General features: G+C 38.3%; 1 protein-coding gene across 3 annotated transcripts in view; it reads left to right on the top strand.

Annotated features, from left to right (window-relative positions):
* Positions 1 to 18,503, top strand: part of ALG3 (asparagine-linked glycosylation 3) — a 72,534-nt gene extending 54,031 nt beyond the window's left edge. For all 3 annotated transcript variants that reach the window (XM_088891236.1, XM_010277872.3, XM_088891235.1), the window contains 8 exons: positions 42 to 108; positions 236 to 289; positions 12,098 to 12,186; positions 13,179 to 13,295; positions 14,830 to 14,918; positions 15,030 to 15,108; positions 17,840 to 17,896; positions 17,994 to 18,503. In XM_088891236.1, the coding sequence (XP_088747362.1) occupies positions 42 to 108; positions 236 to 289; positions 12,098 to 12,186; positions 13,179 to 13,295; positions 14,830 to 14,918; positions 15,030 to 15,108; positions 17,840 to 17,896; positions 17,994 to 18,165 (724 nt within the window). In that variant the 3' untranslated portion in view covers positions 18,166 to 18,503. The remainder of the gene's footprint in view (positions 1 to 41; positions 109 to 235; positions 290 to 12,097; positions 12,187 to 13,178; positions 13,296 to 14,829; positions 14,919 to 15,029; positions 15,109 to 17,839; positions 17,897 to 17,993) is intronic.
* Positions 18,504 to 19,284: the final 781 nt, after the last annotated feature.

Here is a 19,284-nt window from a genome sequence, read left to right as displayed (position 1 = left end):
AATAAGAATTGGTCCAACTTATTTTGTCTTTCTTCATATAGTGCAGCTGTTTCAATAAAGATGAATGTGCTTCTTTACGCACCACCTCTATTACTCCTCATGCTAAAGGTATACTGTATGATTTTAGCCAAATTGTGTATGTATGTAAAGAATGTATTCATAGGTCATGAAGTTTGAATTTATTTATGTGAGTTTTTTATGATTCTTACTTGTTTGTTGAACATTTCTGGTGCAGGCTATGAGTATTTGCAGGGTGATAATGGCCTTGGCAGGTGCAGCGTTGGTTCAGGTTTGTATTCTATGATTTCCTTTTCTGTTTTACACAAGGCATGTAGTATTACGACAATGTATGGACATGCTAAATTTGTATAGGTTTTAGTTTCTTATCATGTGTTAAGTCATGGTTTGCAACATCAACGATTTTGGCGAAATATCCCCATTTTGCTAGGTGGCAATACAAAATTTTCCAAGAATCTTTTTTTCCCAAATATCTCTGGTACTTTGCTGATATGTCAGGGGTATTTCAGATTTCCTTGATAGACTATATATTTAAGGTTTAAAATTTTAGAATACTATTAAAAGCTTTTAGAAATTTCATTTAAATCATTATTTTTAAAAATATTTTCCTAAAAGAACCATGGGGAATTGGTGATATTTCAGATTTCATTAATGGACTATATATTTAAGGTTTAAAATTTTAGAACACTACTAAAAATTTTCGATATTTTGTTAAAATCATTTTATTTTTAAATATTTTCCCAAAAGGACCATGGGGAATTGGTGATTGGATAATCGGCTTATTATTTTGATATTATTTACTTACTAAGTCATTATAATTCAAAAGAAAAAGTAACATTCATATAGCTATAAATGGGTATTCTCAAATTATCCAAAATATATGGTAACTAAAAAGAAAAAGGAGGTCAATATTGCAAGTAATTGACATAGTTAATGAAAAGAAGATGGCTAAAAGACTAAAAAGAAACAAAGAGAAAGAAATCAGTGAAGTCTCTAAATTTTCTCCTATTTGATTTATCCAATTCTTTGCTTTGTTTTTTTGAGCCTTAAATGTGCACTTATATTTATTCTACTGATTATTTGATGGTTTAATCATTAATTCCATGTTTCTAGAAAAACTTCTTGTTTTTTTAGATTTTCCAAATATCTTAACGACATATCTTTAAAATTTCTCAATCTCTACATGGAGAAATGTCCATCGATATCAAATTTGTTAACCATGTGTTAGGTTAGTGTATAATAGGCTTCTATATGTTGGTAGGGTAAAAGGGGTTTTAGAAATACAAATGGTTACTAGGAACCAAGTTACCAAGAAGGACATTATGGTGTGAAGTAATGGAAAGCAATCATGAAGACTCATGTAGAGAAGGAAGTGTTTTATCTGGCCAACAAGTGGAGTATAATCAAAATAAGGAAAATGACCTATATTACCTAGATATGACGATTGATGATTCACGGGCCTGACTTTGAGCCTGACTTTACACTATGTCGGGCTCGGGCTTCGAGCTGGGCCTAGTGAAATTTTGGCAACAACCAAGCCTGAGCCTGGTCCATGAACAGGTCTAATGACGAGGACATGGCTGGATATGGAATTGAATATGAAAGACATGATACATGACCTTATTAGTAGTGATTAGAAGGTTTGTGTTTGGTGTGCCTTGCACCTAGTCCTAGCATGCACCTTTGTTACATTTGGTGCTTTTTGTACTTTTTTAAGCATTGTGGCCCTTCAGGTAAGCCCAAATAAGTCCATGCTAGGGTCTTAAATTCTTAATCCCTGCCAAAAATTGGTTTGATTGCTTAGGCATTAATACAGAGGGAAGGCATTAACTATAAGGGGACATTTACTCTTGTTGTAAAGCTAAATGATATATGGGTTCTACTTTATTGCATCAATTAGATGTTAAGAATGCATTTTTTAATGGAGGCCTTAAAAAAGTTTATATAGGCACCTTCTAGGATATGACGAAAGGAAATGTGTATAAATTGAAGAGAGTATCACATGGCTTGAAGCAATCTCGTAGAGCATAATATGAAAGATTGTGTAGAGCCATGAAAAATGTGGGATACAAGCAAAGTAGTGCTGATTACACCGTATTCATTAGGAAGGAAAATGATAGTCTAATTGCCTTATTATGCATGTTGATGATATGGTGATCATTGGAAATGACTCAGAGGAGATTCAAATACTGAAAGACTTCTTCGCATTACATTTGAGGTTAAAGACTTAAGTTGCAAGAAGGTGATGATGAATTATATGCTAAAAGACTTCTTGGCATCAAGTCTGTTTGGGTCCTCTTTAGCCAGATAGATGGACTTGGTCCCCCTTACCCAAAGGTTCTTTTTTCGGTTGCTTCCTTTAGTTACCTTTGCTCCTCCTCGAATCCTTAGGTTTTCCTTGTTGAGGAGGTTTGGACTAGACCTATTCCCTTAAAAATCTGTGTTTTGTTGGGAAGTATTTCATGGGAAGACTAATACTTCGGATAATTTGCAGAAGAGAAGGCCTTCTTTATGCTTGCCCCAAATTGGTGTTTTCTTTGTAAATCACATGGTGAGGACTTTCACCACTTGCTAATATCATGTCTCTTTGCTACAAATATTTGGAATTGGATTTTTGCCTTGTTTGGGTGCAGGTGGACTCTTCCAATGAAGTAGCTTTGTTATTTGAGTCGCCTTCCTTTGTGTGGCCTATGAAAAGAGGGAGTATTATGTGGAGATGTATTAGAGCTGTCGACCTTTGGACAATTTTGGAAGAGAGGAATGCTAGAATTTTTCAAGGAAAGGAGTCTCATAGAAGTTAAGGACGGTATCTTGACAAGGGCAATAAATTGGTTGAGCTAGTTGGCTGTGGCTTCCAGTCATTCTACTATGGAAAGGACCATCACAATGATTTAAAAGGTGCCCCTTAGGCGTGCCTAGGTGCATAGGCACGACGTATTTTAAGGTGCGCTTCAGCCCAGGTGTTCACCTTTTGAAAATCTATGCATTTTTTTTGTTTTGTTGTGTGTTTAGCAGCTGGGGCTAGGGTCTCCATTGCAATTTGTTGACTTGCTCACTTCGCTCGCTCACCGAAGCTTCAAAACCCCATATTTGCTAATGTTACTCATTTATTCACCCTAATAAAAGATATTTTATATTTTTAAAAGATACACGAGGTTATAAAATCTTTCTTTTTAATATGGATTAAGAAGTTTAGACCCTAATATGGACTTGTTTGGGCTTTCCTCTAGGGGCTTGGTACAAAGGCGGCTCTTAGAATCAAGAATGCATAATGTTTTACAACACATTAGCAATTTGAAGTAATGCAAGGGGAAAAAAATAAGAGATTAGGAACTTACATGCTTGAATATGTTTTACATGTTATGTTTATGTATTTTAATTTAAGATAATAGTTTTTGTTTTTTTTTTTGAATCTTTGGCATTTTTTTTGGATTTCTTAGATTTTTTTTTCATTTTTGTGCCTTGTTTCAAAAAGGCGTGCACCTCGCCTTGCAGCTTGCGCATTAGGTGCAAAATGGCCCTTGCGTTTTTTTGGACATTTCACTTCGAAAACATTGGACCATTGTTTCTTGGACTCCTCCCCTTAAAGGGGTTGTGAAACTGAATTTTAATGGAAGTAGTTAGGGTAACCTAGGACCCTTGGGCATAGGAGGTGTTTTGTGAGATAAGGACAACAATGTAGCTTTTTTTCTTGGGCCTAGTGGGTTTTGGAAACTCTATTATGGCCGAACTCCTAGTGTAGGTACACAGTGATCACTTAGACCATCAGAATACAGAGGATACCAAATTGGTACCCCATGGACTCTTGCAATGAGTTCACAACTCATCAATTGCCTGTGATGAGCTTATAATCCATCGGACGACTGTGATGAATGTATAACTCATCGCACGATTGAGACAAACTTGTATTTAAGACGAGTCGCGAAGAACTTTAGGCGCGCGGTTCTGTGATGAACTTTGGATGTGCGGGGAATTGCGATGAATCCAAGACCATTACAGAACCGCGGGATCACTGTAGACCAGGAACAAATATCGGTTACACGTCCATCTTTAATTACACACGCGATAAGGCGCCACATGGGTCTAATAAAAGTGCACCTGCTAAATGATGATGTCACCAGTGCCAGGGTTAAATGGGTCATGAAAGGAAGTAGCACATGCGGATTATGAGAATCTTCGGACGAAAGGAAAGTTAGACCTTGAGAGATCTCATAAGACACGTGGTGAAACCATAGCAATGCTCCTTAATGACCAACAACAAATCCAATATTCCCTTCCCTAGTAGGAATTAAACACTTTTGGCTCCTTCCTTTTGGGACCTCGAGATCCCTCCTTATAAATTAGAGACCATCTCATAACGAAGTCATCATTCAATCATTCCATTACTCATTCGGCCTTATCACCTTATCATTCTCATTTATCCTAGCCTTCAACTTACCTCCTGCCACCAGTTTTCCTTTGTCTTTCAAGGAGACCACTCTCACGTAGCCTAACCACCGAACTTACACCTAGCTGCTTTTAAAAGTGTTACGATTGCATGCCAAATTGGTGTGGAGAATTTATAAGTTGAAGGAGACTCCAAAGTGGTAGTGAGGTGGTTGATTAATCTGGATTCAGTCATTTGGTGCTATAGGGATCTCAGTAAAAATTTTAAATGGCTAACAAGAAACATGACTATTAGGATTCAATGGGAGGGTAGTTTTTTTTTTTATCAATAACAGTAATTTTTATTAAGAAATAAGATGGAAAATTACAACCAGAATGGAGGGGTAAAAAGTCTTAACCCTCCCTGTCAAAACTGAAAAAACAGATTACAAAAGAGCCCAAAAGAATTTTGCTCTTCCCACCCCCTGTTTAGTCAAAGTGTTTGCCATAGAGTTAGCACTCCTCTTGGCCCATTGAACCCTTATATGCATGTTTTGAGTTAACTGATTAATTTTCTTATTTTTTTTTCATTTGAAAACTTCCACAGGCTGGACTCTTCCTTCTGCAACCATCTAATAATCAGCTGAGAGTCACCTTCCACCAGCAAATTACTGATCTTCAACTGCTTAGCTCTTTTAATTCCTTCTAGAGCTGCCAAGATTTCAGCTCTCAGTGAATCCCCTCAACCTATAGGTCTTGAGAACATAGCAATAATTCGACCTTCTTCATCCTTGAAATATGCCTGAAGGGCTTGGATTTCCTTCACTGCTGCCATCAAAGTTCAATTTCATGTAACCTGAATTTGGTGGAGTCCAAGCTGGACTAAGAGTAGTAGACATGGGAGCTGACCGAGCCACTTCTTCCCAATTTCTTATTATGTCTCCTATTGAATAGGCTTCAAAGAGCTTTAAAGACTTGACTCAATGAGCCACCCTAACATATATTAATTCAATGATGGCTTCCTTGCTTTTTTCTTTTTCATGAAATATTCTTTGATTTCTTTCCTCCCAAACCGTCCAACAAACATCAGCTCTAATACATCTCCACAAGATTTTACCTCTCTTTTTTAAACCCCTCACTGAAGTAGAACTAAACAAGCTTTGCACACTTGAAGGGGAGGGCCACCTGCAACCAAATAAAGAAAAAAACTACACCAAATATCTAAAACAAAAGGACAAGAAACTAACAAGTGATAACAACTTTCACCATTCTTCTTACATAAGATGCACCAGTGCGGGGATAACACCAATTAGGCCTTTTCTTTTGAAGTAGGTCACAAGTGTTACACTTTTCTAGGATAGCTTCCCAGCAAAAAGCACCTACCGTAGGAGGAATTGGGCTACCCCAAACTTCCCGAACTGGAAAAAGGAGACCCAAGTACCGGACTAGACTATGTTAATGCTTTGAAAAAAGAGGAACAAGAGAAGATACCCGAAGGAACAAGAGACCAAACCCTAGTATCCACACTGGAGAGGTCAAGAACTACCTCGTCCAAGATCTTAAGAAAGTTAGAAATGGGTTCCAATTCAAAATCTCTAAGAGCCCTTCTAAAACCCAAGTTCCAATCAATAGCAAAATTAGACAAGGTAACAAAGGTTGCTACAGGTTCATTTTTAAACCTTGAAAGAGCAAACAAAGAAGGGAACTGCTCTTTCAAGGGAATGTCTCCCACCCAAGTGTGTTCCCAGAAGTTCACAAACAAACCAGAGCCAAGATCATACCTGATGAAGGGAAGAAATGAAGGAAGGATGGCATGGATCGACTTCCAAGGAGAAGCTCTTGAAGCCCTAGATGATATCCCCGAATCCCAGCTAGCTACCTCTTGCCCATGGATACTTAGGATTATTTTAGCCCACATCTCCCTTTTTTTGGACCACCTCCATAACCATTTCCCCAAAAGCGCTTCATTCTTCTTCTACAGATTTCCCAACCCGAGTCCCCCTTCACTTTTGGATTTTGTAACCAGATCCCACCTAACTCTATGGTCCGTTTTTCTCCTCCCCCGTTTCCCATAAGAAGGCCCTCATTAGTTTTTCCAACACCCTACAGACTCCTTTAGGAATTCTGAACATAGACAGGAAATAGACTGGATGGTTTGCCAATGTTGACTTAATCAAGGTTATCTTGCCCCCCAAAGAAAGGCAGTTCTTCTTCCAAGAAGCTAACCTTTTAGTGAATCTGTCAATCACCGGATTCCAAAAGCTCCTTTTTCTAGGATTATGCCCTAATGGGAGCCCCAGATATTTCAATGGCCATTGAGCCATCTCACAACCCAGCACTTGGGCCCTTTCCTCCACCTCTCCAGCACTCATATTAATGCCAATCACACAGTTTTTGTCAAGGTTTACTTTGAGGTTGGTCTCACTTGTTCAAACACCTTAATCACCATGTTTAGGTTGCTAACCCATCTAATCTCATCTCCACCACAAAACAGAATTGTGCCATCTGCAAATTGTAGGTGAGTGATCGGGACCCTATCCCTCCCAACTCTCCAACTACTTGTCGAACTTCTTGAATCTGCCCTCCCAATAAGCCTTCCTAACACTTCAGCAATTAGGGTAAAGAGGAAGGGGGAAAGAGGATCCCCTTGCCTAATACCCCAAACAGCTGGAAAATGATCTACCACCTTGCCATTCAATAATACAAAATAGTGGCATGTCCTGATACACCCTTTTATCCAATTACACCATCTCTGCCCAAACCCAAAAGACTTTAAAACTTCCAACAGCAAGGACCAATCAACCATATTGTATGCCTTTTCTAGATCCAATTTACACACAAACTCTTTCTCCCCTCTACTTTTATAATCTTCCACACTCTCATTTGCAATTAAGATTTCGTCCACAATTTGTCTATTCATCACAAAGGCACCTTGATTGTGGGATATAATTGTGGGAAGCACTTCTCTAATTCTTTTGGATAACACCTTAGCAATGATCTTATAGAGGCTATTAACCAAACTGATGGGTCTAAATTCTTTAGGGTGGCAAGCTCCCTCCTTTTTCGGAATTAAAGCAATAAAAGTAGAGTTCAGGCTAGGGTTTATCACTCCTCTTCCAAAGAATTCTGAGAAAACATTTTGAATGTCGGCCTTAATTATCTCCTAGCAGTCTTTGATAAAAAGCCATTGTGAAACCATCAGGGCCCGGGGCTTTAGATCTATCCATAGAAAAAATGGCATCCCTTATTTCTTCCAGGTCAAACTCTCTTTCCAACCACATAATCAACTCATCTGGGAGCTTAGGTCAATCCAACCCTTCAATCCTTAATCTCTTAAACAGAGGCTTCCTAAAGATGGATTTAAAGTGTTCCACAAAAGCCCCGACAATCTCATTCTGTTGAGTTAAAACTGTCCCATCAACCATCAGCTTAGAGATGGTGTTTTTCTTTCTTCTGCTATTAGCTATATGATGTGGACGCGTTTATTGGGAAGAAATATCGCCGCCGGCAATAGCTGTAATTGGGTGTTCTCAGTTCTCATCTTATCTAATTCTAGCTAGAGAAAGTTCTATCTTATCTATTCAACATTCTTATCTTATCTGTTTTTAGTAGTAGGATTAGTAGGGAGTCTTATCTATTCAGTATTCTTATCTTATTTGTTTCAGTAGTAGGGATTAGTAGGGAGTCTTATCTATTCAGTGTTCTTATCTTATCTATTCAGTAGTATAGATTAGTAAGGAGTCTTCCTAAAAGTAGGACTCTTACCTCTTGTAATCTCCTATTTAAGGAGCTGATATTATTCAATAAAAGGCATCGGAAATTTCAGTCAAGAAAGAGAGCAGAGGAGAGTTTGGTGATCTCTTGAACAAATCACCATTAAGGCGCCAAGATAGGTTCCTCAAGAAAAGGGAGGAACAAGGGGAAACAAGAGGTTTTCCCCGTGGACCGACCCGTGACGAGATCCTATTCTCGGGCCTGTAACAATTTGGTATCAGAGCAAGGCGTCATGGGTGATCTGGAGCACCGGCTCGTGGAGAACAACACGGAGGTATGCGAAATCAAGGACGATGTCCGAGAGTTACGGTGCCTGATGGAGTTATTTTTTTGTAACAAGGAAAGGAACCCAGAAGGAGCGACAACCACTAACAGCCGTCGACCAGACATGGCGGAGTCATCTGGCGAACAACAGATCGTCACCCAGGGAGCCGCGGTCATTCCCAAATTCAACAGGTTGGAGTTCCCTTCTTACAACGGCGCGGGTGATCCCTTGGGGTGGCTGTACCGATGTGAGCAGTTCTTCTGCAACCAATGGACAAAGGACAGAGACAAGGTAAGTCTAGCCGCATTTCACTTGACGGAGGAGGCGCAACTTTGGTTTTATCGATTGGAACAGGAGGAACCCGGGCTCAGTTGGACCCAATTCAAATCTTACTGCCTTCTCAGGTTTGGGCCCCCATTAACAAGCAACCCATTAGGTGAACTGATCAACCTCAAACAAACAGGAACGGTGGTTGAATATCAGTGCCAGTTCCACACCCTCCTTGCCAGAGCAGCATCGGTACGACCGGACTAGCAGGTAGACATGTTCACTGTAGGGTTAGCAGAACCCTTGAGGGTGGATGTGGAGATGCAACATCCCCCCAACCTGGTTACAACCATGAATCTAGCTCGCGCCTTCGAATGCAAGCTGCAACTCGGCCGCAGAACAGAAACCACAGACAAGCAACAATTCCAATCGGCATCCAGTGTGGGGAGCAGCGTTGTTGCACCCCCTATTAGGCACTTGTCCAGGGCTAAGATGGCGGAGCACAGGGCGAGGGGACAGTGTTTTAATTGTGATGAACTTTACTCAGTAGGGCACAAGTGCAAGAGACTTTTCTGTCTCCTGGTGGAACAAGAGGAAGATGAGGATGAACCCCCTTCATTGGAACTTGATCCAAGAGGGCAAAATCATTCCACCTATCCTGGATTCCTTTGACTGTGTTTCAAGACACCTATCCTGGTTTCGAGCTTGAGGACAAGCTCTTAGTCCAGGAGGGGAGTAATGATGTGGACACGTTTATTGGGAAGAAGTATCTCCGCCGGCAGTAGTAATTGGGTGTTCTCAGTTCTCATCTTATCTAATTCCAGCTAGATAAAGTTCTATCTTATCTATTCAGCATTCTTATCTTATCTGTTTTCAGTAGTAGGATTAGTAGGGAGTCTTATCTATTCAGTATTCTTATCTTATCTGTTTCAGTAGTAGGGATTAGTAGGGAGTCTTATCTATTCAGTGTTCTTATCTTATCTATTCAGTAGTATAGATTAGTAAGGAGTCTTCCTAAAAGTAGGACTCTTACCTCTTGTAATCTTCTATTTAAGGAGCTGATATTATTCAATAAAAGGCATCGAAAATTTCAGTCAAGAAAGAGAGCAATGGAGAGTTTGGTGATCTCTTGAACAAATCACCATTAAGGTGCCAAGATAGGTTCCTCAAGAAAAGGGAGGAACAAGGGAAAACAGGAGGCTTTCCCTGTGGACTGACTCGTGACGAGATCCTATTCTCGGGCCTGTAACACTATAGCATGGAAAAAATTTGTATTCCTATCTCCTTCCTTCACCCATTTATGTCTAGATTTCTGCCTCCAACTAATTTCTTCTTTGAAAATTGTGTCCTCCAGACTCTTCCTTAGCTCCCACCTCAGTTCTTTATCCCGATCCCCAAAACATCATGTTTCTTCCTTAGTGGAGAATATTCCACTAACCTTCCAAAGTGGAGAATATTCCACTCCTTGATTTTGACTTTCAAGCAGTGGGAGGGTAGGTTGTCAAATGTATTTGCTGATTGTCTTGCTAAACAAGGGGCAAACAGGGAACTTTTTGGGCCGCTTTGTAATCTTGTCTTATCTTATTTAATACCTTACTTATTGATGTTGTATTAACTTAAGGGTGGGGCCGGACCTTGCACCTCTCTCTGGTCTACTGTGTCAGTTTATACTTTCTTGATAAGGAATATATTTCAATTATAAAAAAAAAATTGTACACTCATAGAGAGAAGTGTCAATGCTTGGTGGTTAAACTTCTCTATTTGTCCCTCAGCAGACCTCATATTGTAAGCCAATTTGTGCAAGCTCCCAGAATTTCTCACCTCACCAAAAAAAATATCTAGTAAAGGGTTTATTGTTCAAGAAACATTTCAAGCTAGTAGTTGAAGCCAAGTATCAAAATTTCGTTACGTGTCAGCCCATATCAGTCAATACGTATCGTATCGGGGCCATCCTGATACACCACTACAGGGATTGTATCAGGTCAGGCCATGGTTCAGAGGGTAGTCGGGGCTTTAACCAACTGGCGTATCGGCCTGTATTGATGTTTAGAACCTTGGTTGAAGCATATTTTGATGCTTACTGGGCAGGGTCTGTTGGCACAGTAGGTCTGCTATTGCATATTGCACATTTGTTGGGTAGAAATTTGGTCACTTGGGGAATTAAGAAGCAAATGGTTGTGACTGGGTCTAGTGCTGAAGCAAAGTATGGAGAAATGGTTCATGGTGTAACCGAACTACTATGGGTTCAAATTCTGCTAAAGGAGTTGGAAATTCAGATGGATGGTCCCTTGGGGCTTTATTGTGGCAACCAAGCTGCTATCAGCATAGCAAATAATCCTATTCAGAATGTTAGAACCAACCGCATTGAGATTGGTAGGCATTTTGTTTGGGAAAGGATCATCTCAAGAACCTTATGCATTCCCTATTTGCCTTCTGGAAAATAACTAGCTGATGTCTTCATGAAAGGATTATGTAAGACAAGATTCCATGTATTGTTGGGCAAGTTGAGCATGATAGATATCTACGCTCAACTTGAGGGGGAGTATTGTAAGACTTGTTTATTATTGGGTTGGCTGTTTCTTGCACTATTTTTTTTCTTTTTTTCTTTTTTTCTTTTATGTTTCTTATTGGGAAGAATGACCTTGAGCTTTATATGTTTAAATATTTTATGTTCTGCCCTCCTAATGAGGGGCATTATTACTTGTACATTATTTTAAACACTCCTTTAAATATCAATTAGGGCTGGACAGGGAGTAAGACTGCTGCACCATTCTCTAAATCTTTCTCTTGTTTCTTCTTCCTCTTGCCGAAAACCTTCAGAGCTAAATGGGAGACAATTTGCAGGGTGTAGTTAGACTTGGGCTGGGTGCTAGACCAAGCTTTTTGCATAATGGGAAAGATGAAGAGGTTGGGGTGTCTGTTATGGTTTCCAATCACAATGTTCATGACCACCTGTAATTACTCCCATACAAGGCCTGTGGGTTAACCAGCTTATGTGCATGGAGTTAATTAGGTTGTGCCTTCTCAGTCTTTAACAAGGACTGAGAGATGTTTTGGTTCCATTTTAATTTCATTTCTTTCGTTTGGGGTGAAAAAAAAATGATGTGGGAGCTTGGAAAGACTGATCTCTTAACATGTGCAGTTGTGCACTTTGATCAATAGAAGAGACAAAGCTGCTTTCTCCTGATTTTGGGATATTGGCTTGAACAAGGCAGTTGTAGGTCAGTTTGAAAATTTAAGGTTGTAAGAGCTGTCCACAAATTGCTTATGGGGCAGTGTCGAGTTATTTTTCCTTCTTATTTTGGTTAGGCAAAGTGGGAAAAACCTTTAATAGCATTGCTGCAGCATGAGTGTTGTATTGATTATCACATCCATAAGTGGTCTTATGATTTGTTGAAATTTCTGCAGATTTTGTTGGGGTTGCCATTTTTATTATCACATCCAGTAGCATATATCTCTAGAGCATTCAATCTTGGTCGTGTCTTCATCCACTTCTGGTACATCTTCTAGCTGGATGCTTTTTTTCCATTATTAATTGAAATATTGTATTTTTCTTTGGTTAGTTTTCTTGTGAATCTTGTCCAACACATTATCAATGTTCTGCTGATTGAGTATTTATTGGTAATTATTACATGTACTTTTTCTGCTTAGGCTGTGCTTAATCTATGGATATAATATTGTATTAATAAATAATGAAGAATGAATAGAGTAAAAGAAAAATGGAGCACTTTAACCCATCTTCAGGCCTAGAAATAAGGGAGCTATACTGCACTCTTGCAAGGTGAGTTTTGATTTAGGTGATTTTCTACCCTAAGAAAGGCAGTATTTTTCTATCTGGTCATCCTCCTAGAGTTGTATTTGTCTAATCAGAAGATAAATTTATAAGCCTGAAGATGTTTTAGATAATCAAAGAGTGGCTACAACAATCTGCATCTACTCCCTAGAAGGCCCAACTATTGTTGACATATTCTGCTATAGTAGATGAGATATTGAAGCCCTCCCTTCATCATGAATCTCTCCATCTGACCTTGGCGTGATTGCCTTTTTGAGCTATTTTACAATTACCTTAGGTGATAAGTCTTCTGATAGGGCTAATAGGGTGATAAACTTTAGGTCTGCATTTGGATTTGAGGAGGCAATGGGAAGTGAAAAATCAGGTTTTTTTCCTAGAATTACTAACACCCTAAATTCGAAAATCTGCTACAATGACAGAAAATGGGGCAAAAGTTTGCTGCAATCGGATATTGTGCTTCCATTTCTGCACCATTCCTAACACAATATAAACTCGTCAACAACTTATTCCTTAGAATGAGAGAAATATGAATATAATTGGAGCATACATCCTCTATCTTCATTTGGTTCTACTTCTTTTGTCATTATAATTTCTCATAAAATATTGCCCAACATTGGTGATGTTTTGATTTTTCTCAACATAGTCTATATACTCTAACTATCAAACTGAAAAATCAGATTTCCTGTAATTTATCAGGTCTGTGAACTTCAAATTCATCCCTGAATCAATCTTTATATCAAAGGAGTTTGCGTTTTCCTTGCTGGTTGTTCATCTTCTACTACTTACAGCATTTGCTCATTTTAGGTGGTGCAAGTAAGTATGCGAAATCTCATCTTGTGTGTGTCACTATGTCTGCATTCAGGATGTAAAATGAATCTGGAAAAAAATAAATGGGTGGTAAAAGTACAGAAGGGGATTTACATGTGATATAGCACAATATAGAACTATAGAAGTATAGAACTAAAAACAAGCAAGGTACACAAGGAAGTTTTGTGTTTTATTTGTATGTTGTGCTACTTTCACTTTTTTGCATATTTGTACGAGTGTTGCATGGACAAGGACGGGGGAATTAGAACCCAACTGTGTCCAGGAGTCTTGCCAAAATGAAAAAGCAAGGACTCACATACATGTTTGTAGACAAGATTAAACTATTAAAAATTCATATATATATATATTTATACTTAAATTGTAACATTATATGCCCATAGGAAATGGCTATGATTCCTGGATACTTGTACCAGGGTATCGTATTTTTTTTAATCAGTATGTACCAGGGTATTATATTGCGTTGGACAACTTCAAATTTTAGTGTAAATTTCATATCCGACAACATATCCAGCTGTGTTCTCACCTATGATACCTGGTTACCTGTACAAGGGTGTTGTATCATGTTGCATACTTCAATTTTTAGTGTAAATTTTGTATGCAATACCAAATCCAGCTGTGCCCTTGCTGTAATTAGGTAGCAAAGTTCCTCACCATAGGTCTAGAAGTTTATCTTTATTACTTGATAACATTTTACAAGAAAAAATGACACCCATTCTGTACATTTTCTGTTCATATATGTTACATTATTAAGGAAACAAAGTAATATTTTATGTAGAAGTGTCTTATTATGATAATCACATGCATCGACACAAGGATCATTACGCAATCTTGGCCGTAGGTAACCTATTAGCTTTTAGAAGCTCTTTTTGGATAATCCGGCAGTTTCAGTTTTGTAATTAATTGTCAGTTTTTTTCAAGTTTCAGCAAGGGATAATAGTTTAAATCTTTACACAATATGTGCACTAAGAACAACTAAGGAGTTCAATCACTTAAGCTCTGATGGAGTCATGTTGCCAACAGGGCTACTATAGGCTCAAATCATTCTATGATGGAGTCGTGTCACTAATGGGGCCACTATTGGTCCATATCATGCTACCACTTGAGCTAGAACTATCCCAGCATGTTCATAGTTTCTTATGGAGTGTCTATTCAACTAAAATTGTGTTACTCTCCTCTTGGACTTTATAGCCTGGAAATCTTCATATTCAACTCCCTCTGGTCTGAAGTCTTAGCTTCTGCTTCCTTTTTTATGTCAATCTCTAGACTAAATGGTTAAGATTGCCAAAGCATCATGTCTCAAGGCCATGGCCCTCAAGGATCTCGGTAGTTTATGACTGAGGTTACCAGGAGGATGTTGTAAAATGAAGTTGAAGAATATTGATAAAAAATGAAGTTGAAGAATTCTTGTTATGGAAGAAAAATATACTTTTTGATCAGTTGTTCCTATTAAAAGGCAATTGGGTTTGTCAGTATCTTAGTTACCTAACAATATTTTACTCACTTTATAATATTTTTCCAGGCATGAGGGTGGACTTATCCGTTTTTTGCGCTCTAGACTTGTCTCTATGCCTCTAAGAATTGCTACTTCCAATCTTCTCACTAATGAACGTAAGTTACAAACTTCTAGGGGTTATAAGATGATACTTTTTGCTCCTAATGGCATTTTTTTCTATGCTTTTCTTCTGAATTAGGACTAAAATGGCTTTGGAACTAATGCAGATATTGCAACTACTATGTTCGTTGGTAACTTCATTGGAATTGTATGTGCCAGATCATTGCATTATCAATTTTATTCATGGTAATTTTTCCTTGAGTATTTTCTTTTGTTTTATTATGTTTTAGGATGATACTCTTATATATTATGTTGTGCATGTTAATTAGTTCAAAGCAAATTTCAACTATCATCAATTGGATACTTAATATAGGGTCTTGTTGGTTTGTAATGTGTCAATTTAGCATAATTAATTGTTTTGATGGATTTTCCAACTAACACTAGCCATTCTAGTTTCATTTTCTTTTTAAAGATTGTAGAGAGATATATTGTATTTCGGTTTTTGGAGGTTATAGGGGTATATTTGTAATGCTGATAAGTTTTGGGGACTTGTATATATTTATGGGAGAAAGAGGGGCCTATGTGAAATTCTGATATAATTTGCCCTTTTGCTAATTTAAGCCATTGTTTTATGGGATTAAGGTTGAGTGAGAGTGGATATTTTGTTGTGAATCTGTAGAGAAGTCAGCCATGTATCTCTTAGGCCATGTTTGGGAGTATTTATGTTAAAAACAAGTGCTTATTCGAATAAGCACTTATTTGCATTTGGCACCCAGCTTTTTCAAGTGCTTATTTTAAAAAATAAGCACTTATTTCATATTGGGCACTTGGTGGTTTTTTCTTCAAAAAGCACTTGTAACTCTTTTTCCCTTCATTTTCTTTAAATTTTCAAAATATACCATAATTTCCATTTTTCTCCTTTTCACCGAGTAAAGTCCCTATATATCAACACAGTTCGACTCCAAACCCATTCTCTCTCTTTTTTCCTTTTCTCTCTCACAAACCCTAATCAACAACGATCTCAACTTTGTTTTCTCATTTTTTCTTCATCATGGTGGATACCGAGACGTTTGCCTTCCAGGCTGAGATCAACCAGCTGCTGAGTCTGATCATCAACACCTTCTACAGCAACAAGGAGGTCTTCTTCTGAGAACTTATTAGCAGCTCTTCCAATGTGATCATTACTACCTTCCATCATAGCCTTACAGAAATCAATGTTACTTTACAGTTTCTGTCTTGTTTACCCTTGTTTTACACAGTTGTTTTGTCTGTTCTGACGAGATATTTTAGATTTGTTGTGGTTATTTCAAGTACTTTGCATTGTATTGAAGTAAAATCCGTGGTTTACGACTTCATTGTTGTTTATATTGGGTTCGAACAATTTCCTGGTTTATGGCTTCCAATGGCCCCATCCTCGACTGTGACACACTTTACAAATCTGGATGCACTCATTTCCACCGGTGAAGATGCAGCTGCAGACATTCTTCCAACACGAAACGACCCACTTGCAATGCCAAAGTCTTTTTCTTTCTTGTTATTTGTCTTCTTCAACTGTGTATCTGCTCAAAACAAAACCCAAAAGAAAACCCCACTTCTCAACAAAATCCTACCAAGTTATGCCGGTAATAGATCTCCGCCTTCGGAATGATTATTCGGCCAAGGAGAACCAAGTTATGCTGCTGGTTACAGAGGGCAATGGAGAAGAAACAATCGATGGCCCAAACCATACCTTTTTACATTTGAAGGGCATTGTTGGAATTATAAAAATTAAATGAGGAAAGTGTTGGTAGAAAAAAATAGAATAAGTGCTTATTATTTAAGCACTTAAAAAAAGCTGGAAATTTGGGCTTAAAAAAATAAGCCCTTATTTTTAAAATAAGCACTTATTTTGGGCTTATTTCCCAAACACCAATAAGTGTTTAATGGTGTGGTCCCGGCCCAAGTAAGCATTTATTTTTAAGCACTTCCAAACATGGCCTTGTTCTCAAAGTGGATATTTTTCCCTCTTCCTATGGATGTAGGCTACTGAGACGAACCATGTTAAAGCTTGGTGCTTTCTCTATTTCTTCTTGATTTGTTATTCAATTTTATGTTAATTGACAAAGATAAACTTTACTGGTAAAAAGGGCTAATTTTGATCTTGTGGCAAGGATTTTTGAGCTCAAATTTGTTCCTTGTAGGTTGGAAAAGTAGCATAGGATGGCCAGCATGAGATCAGTTGAAAAATCTTACTTTCTCAAATCTTTAGCTGGATGTTCTACTCCAGAACAACGAGGGCATGAATCCTTTGAAAATGTTATCTGTTTGAACCTACTAATATTATGTAGATAAGATGGCAGTGTTTGTGGTAGTATACAGACACACAACCATTGGATGTCAACACTTCTCTAGATGGTAGGGATGGCAATTTCTACCCTACCTGGTGGGTTACCTTCCCCTAGCTGTCTCGATGGGGTGGGTTTTTTGTTTGAAAAGCAGATTTTGGGGTAGGGTACAGTATTATATTAGGTTAAACCCAACCCTCCCAGATCTGCCGCAATCCATAATATACAATCTTGGACAATGGATATTATGTATTGAATTCAATAATGTTTTGAATCTTATGTCAAGGGTAGTTGATGGTTTGTGTTTTCTTTATTTTGTAATTGCATCACTGGAAATTTTGATGTTTGTTCATGTAATTTTGCTTGTTTATTGCTTATAATAACAGGAAATTAGATGCAGGTCCTGGGCCTGACCCACCCCACCCTTAAATGCAATGAGGATAGGGTTGGGGAGGGTTTTGCATTTTCATGTGCAGGGAGGGTTTGGATTCTGAAAATCTAACCCGTTGTACATTTTGGGAAGGGTATGGGTTGAGAGGTTTGAGGAGGCGGAGAGGGTTTAGAATTCTTAAAACCCTCCCGAACCTGCTCCATTGCCATCCTATGGGCTTCCATCTGTTATAAAGCTCACTGTGAGAGTTGTTGGCGTACAGGTACTTCTACAGCTTGCCTTTTTTACTGTGGAAAACAAAATTTTCTACTCCACTACGGTATGTTATAACCCAACAAGTCCTAAAAAGGTTTTATGAGTTCATATTCCATTTCTTTCTTTTTATATCGGTAATTCTTTTTGTGTTTGTTATGTAGGCTCATTTTGTTCTTAGGCGTAGAGCTTTGCTGGAACATATATCCTTCAAATTTCTACTCTTCTTTTGTTCTGTTCTGCATCCATTTAACCATACTGTGGGGTCTCTGGACCGCACCAAGTGAATACCCCTATTTGAAGATCAAATCATCAATTCAAAGAAAGGAGGAATAAGATTCAACTTGGAACCATGTACGGGAGAAAGCAGCTCAAGATGCTTTTTTGAGAAGTTGAAGCAGTGTTCTTTTCATGACTCTCTTGTTATTCTGCCCCTTGTATATTGATATTCTCCTTATGTGCAACTAATTTATTGTTTTCTTGGGTAAGTCACCAACTAATTTAATGATTAAAGTTTAATTGCATTGTCCGGTTGATTGTGAATGTTGAGTCATCTTATTTTATATAATGGGTTCGACTATAAAAGGTGACCAATCAGGTGGTGTTCATCAAATTTATGGTTGTTTTGATGGGTCAAATCTCTTCCGGTATAATAAATTTTTCCATTATATACAATATATGTATTGACCATGTGGTTTTCGAGTTTATGGACACGTGTTATGAGTGGAGCAGATCACTTTTTAATGCTGTTTATATTATCCATGTCAGTTTGTATTGGCCATCCTAATGCATATCCCCCTATGGAAGAATGCTAATAAAGGTTTTAATAGAGTAAAGGGGGAAGCGATGTGGTTGGGTGTTGAAGAGGCTAAGGCCTTTACATAATATTTTTGTTTTAGCCAATATCTATGGTGCGTCCATTGCACCGTGCAAGGAAAGATGGAATTGGTTGAATGTGATGATGTCTTGTAAATGTTAAAGAACATTTTGTAAAATCTGAACTAATGAAAAATAAGATTTATGCCCTGTTCGGTTTGCAAGAATAGGGGTCTGAAATTGGATCGGAATGGGTTATTCTGATTCTAATTGTTTGGTTGGGTGGAATTGGAATCTCATTCCCATTCTTGCTAGAATGACATTCCCCCATTTGAGGGAATGGTCATTCCCTACCTCCTATGGGAATGAAATCATATTCTTGTTGATTTCAATTTCCATTCTCATTTCTGTCTGAAATAGACTATGGGAATAGACCATTTCAAGGTTCAAAGTATTGACACGTATCGGCCGATACTTATCCCAGGACCCCTCTGATATGCCCTTACAGTGGGTGTATCGGTGGTCTGACCGGTTCAGGGGGTGGAGGAACCCTGAACTGGTTGCGAAAAAAATTAAAAAAAAAGCATCAAAAGCTGTATTGATTCGCCCGAGACACCCATACTGGTGTATCGGGCGTAT

Source organism: Nelumbo nucifera, chromosome 7 (genome assembly GCF_055504915.1).
Source record: "Nelumbo nucifera cultivar China Antique chromosome 7, China Antique-T2T, whole genome shotgun sequence".
In the NCBI taxonomy this organism is placed as follows: Eukaryota; Viridiplantae; Streptophyta; class Magnoliopsida; order Proteales; family Nelumbonaceae; genus Nelumbo; species Nelumbo nucifera.
Note: the sequence above shows the minus strand (reverse complement) of the source record. Positions and strands in the feature narration are given on the sequence as shown.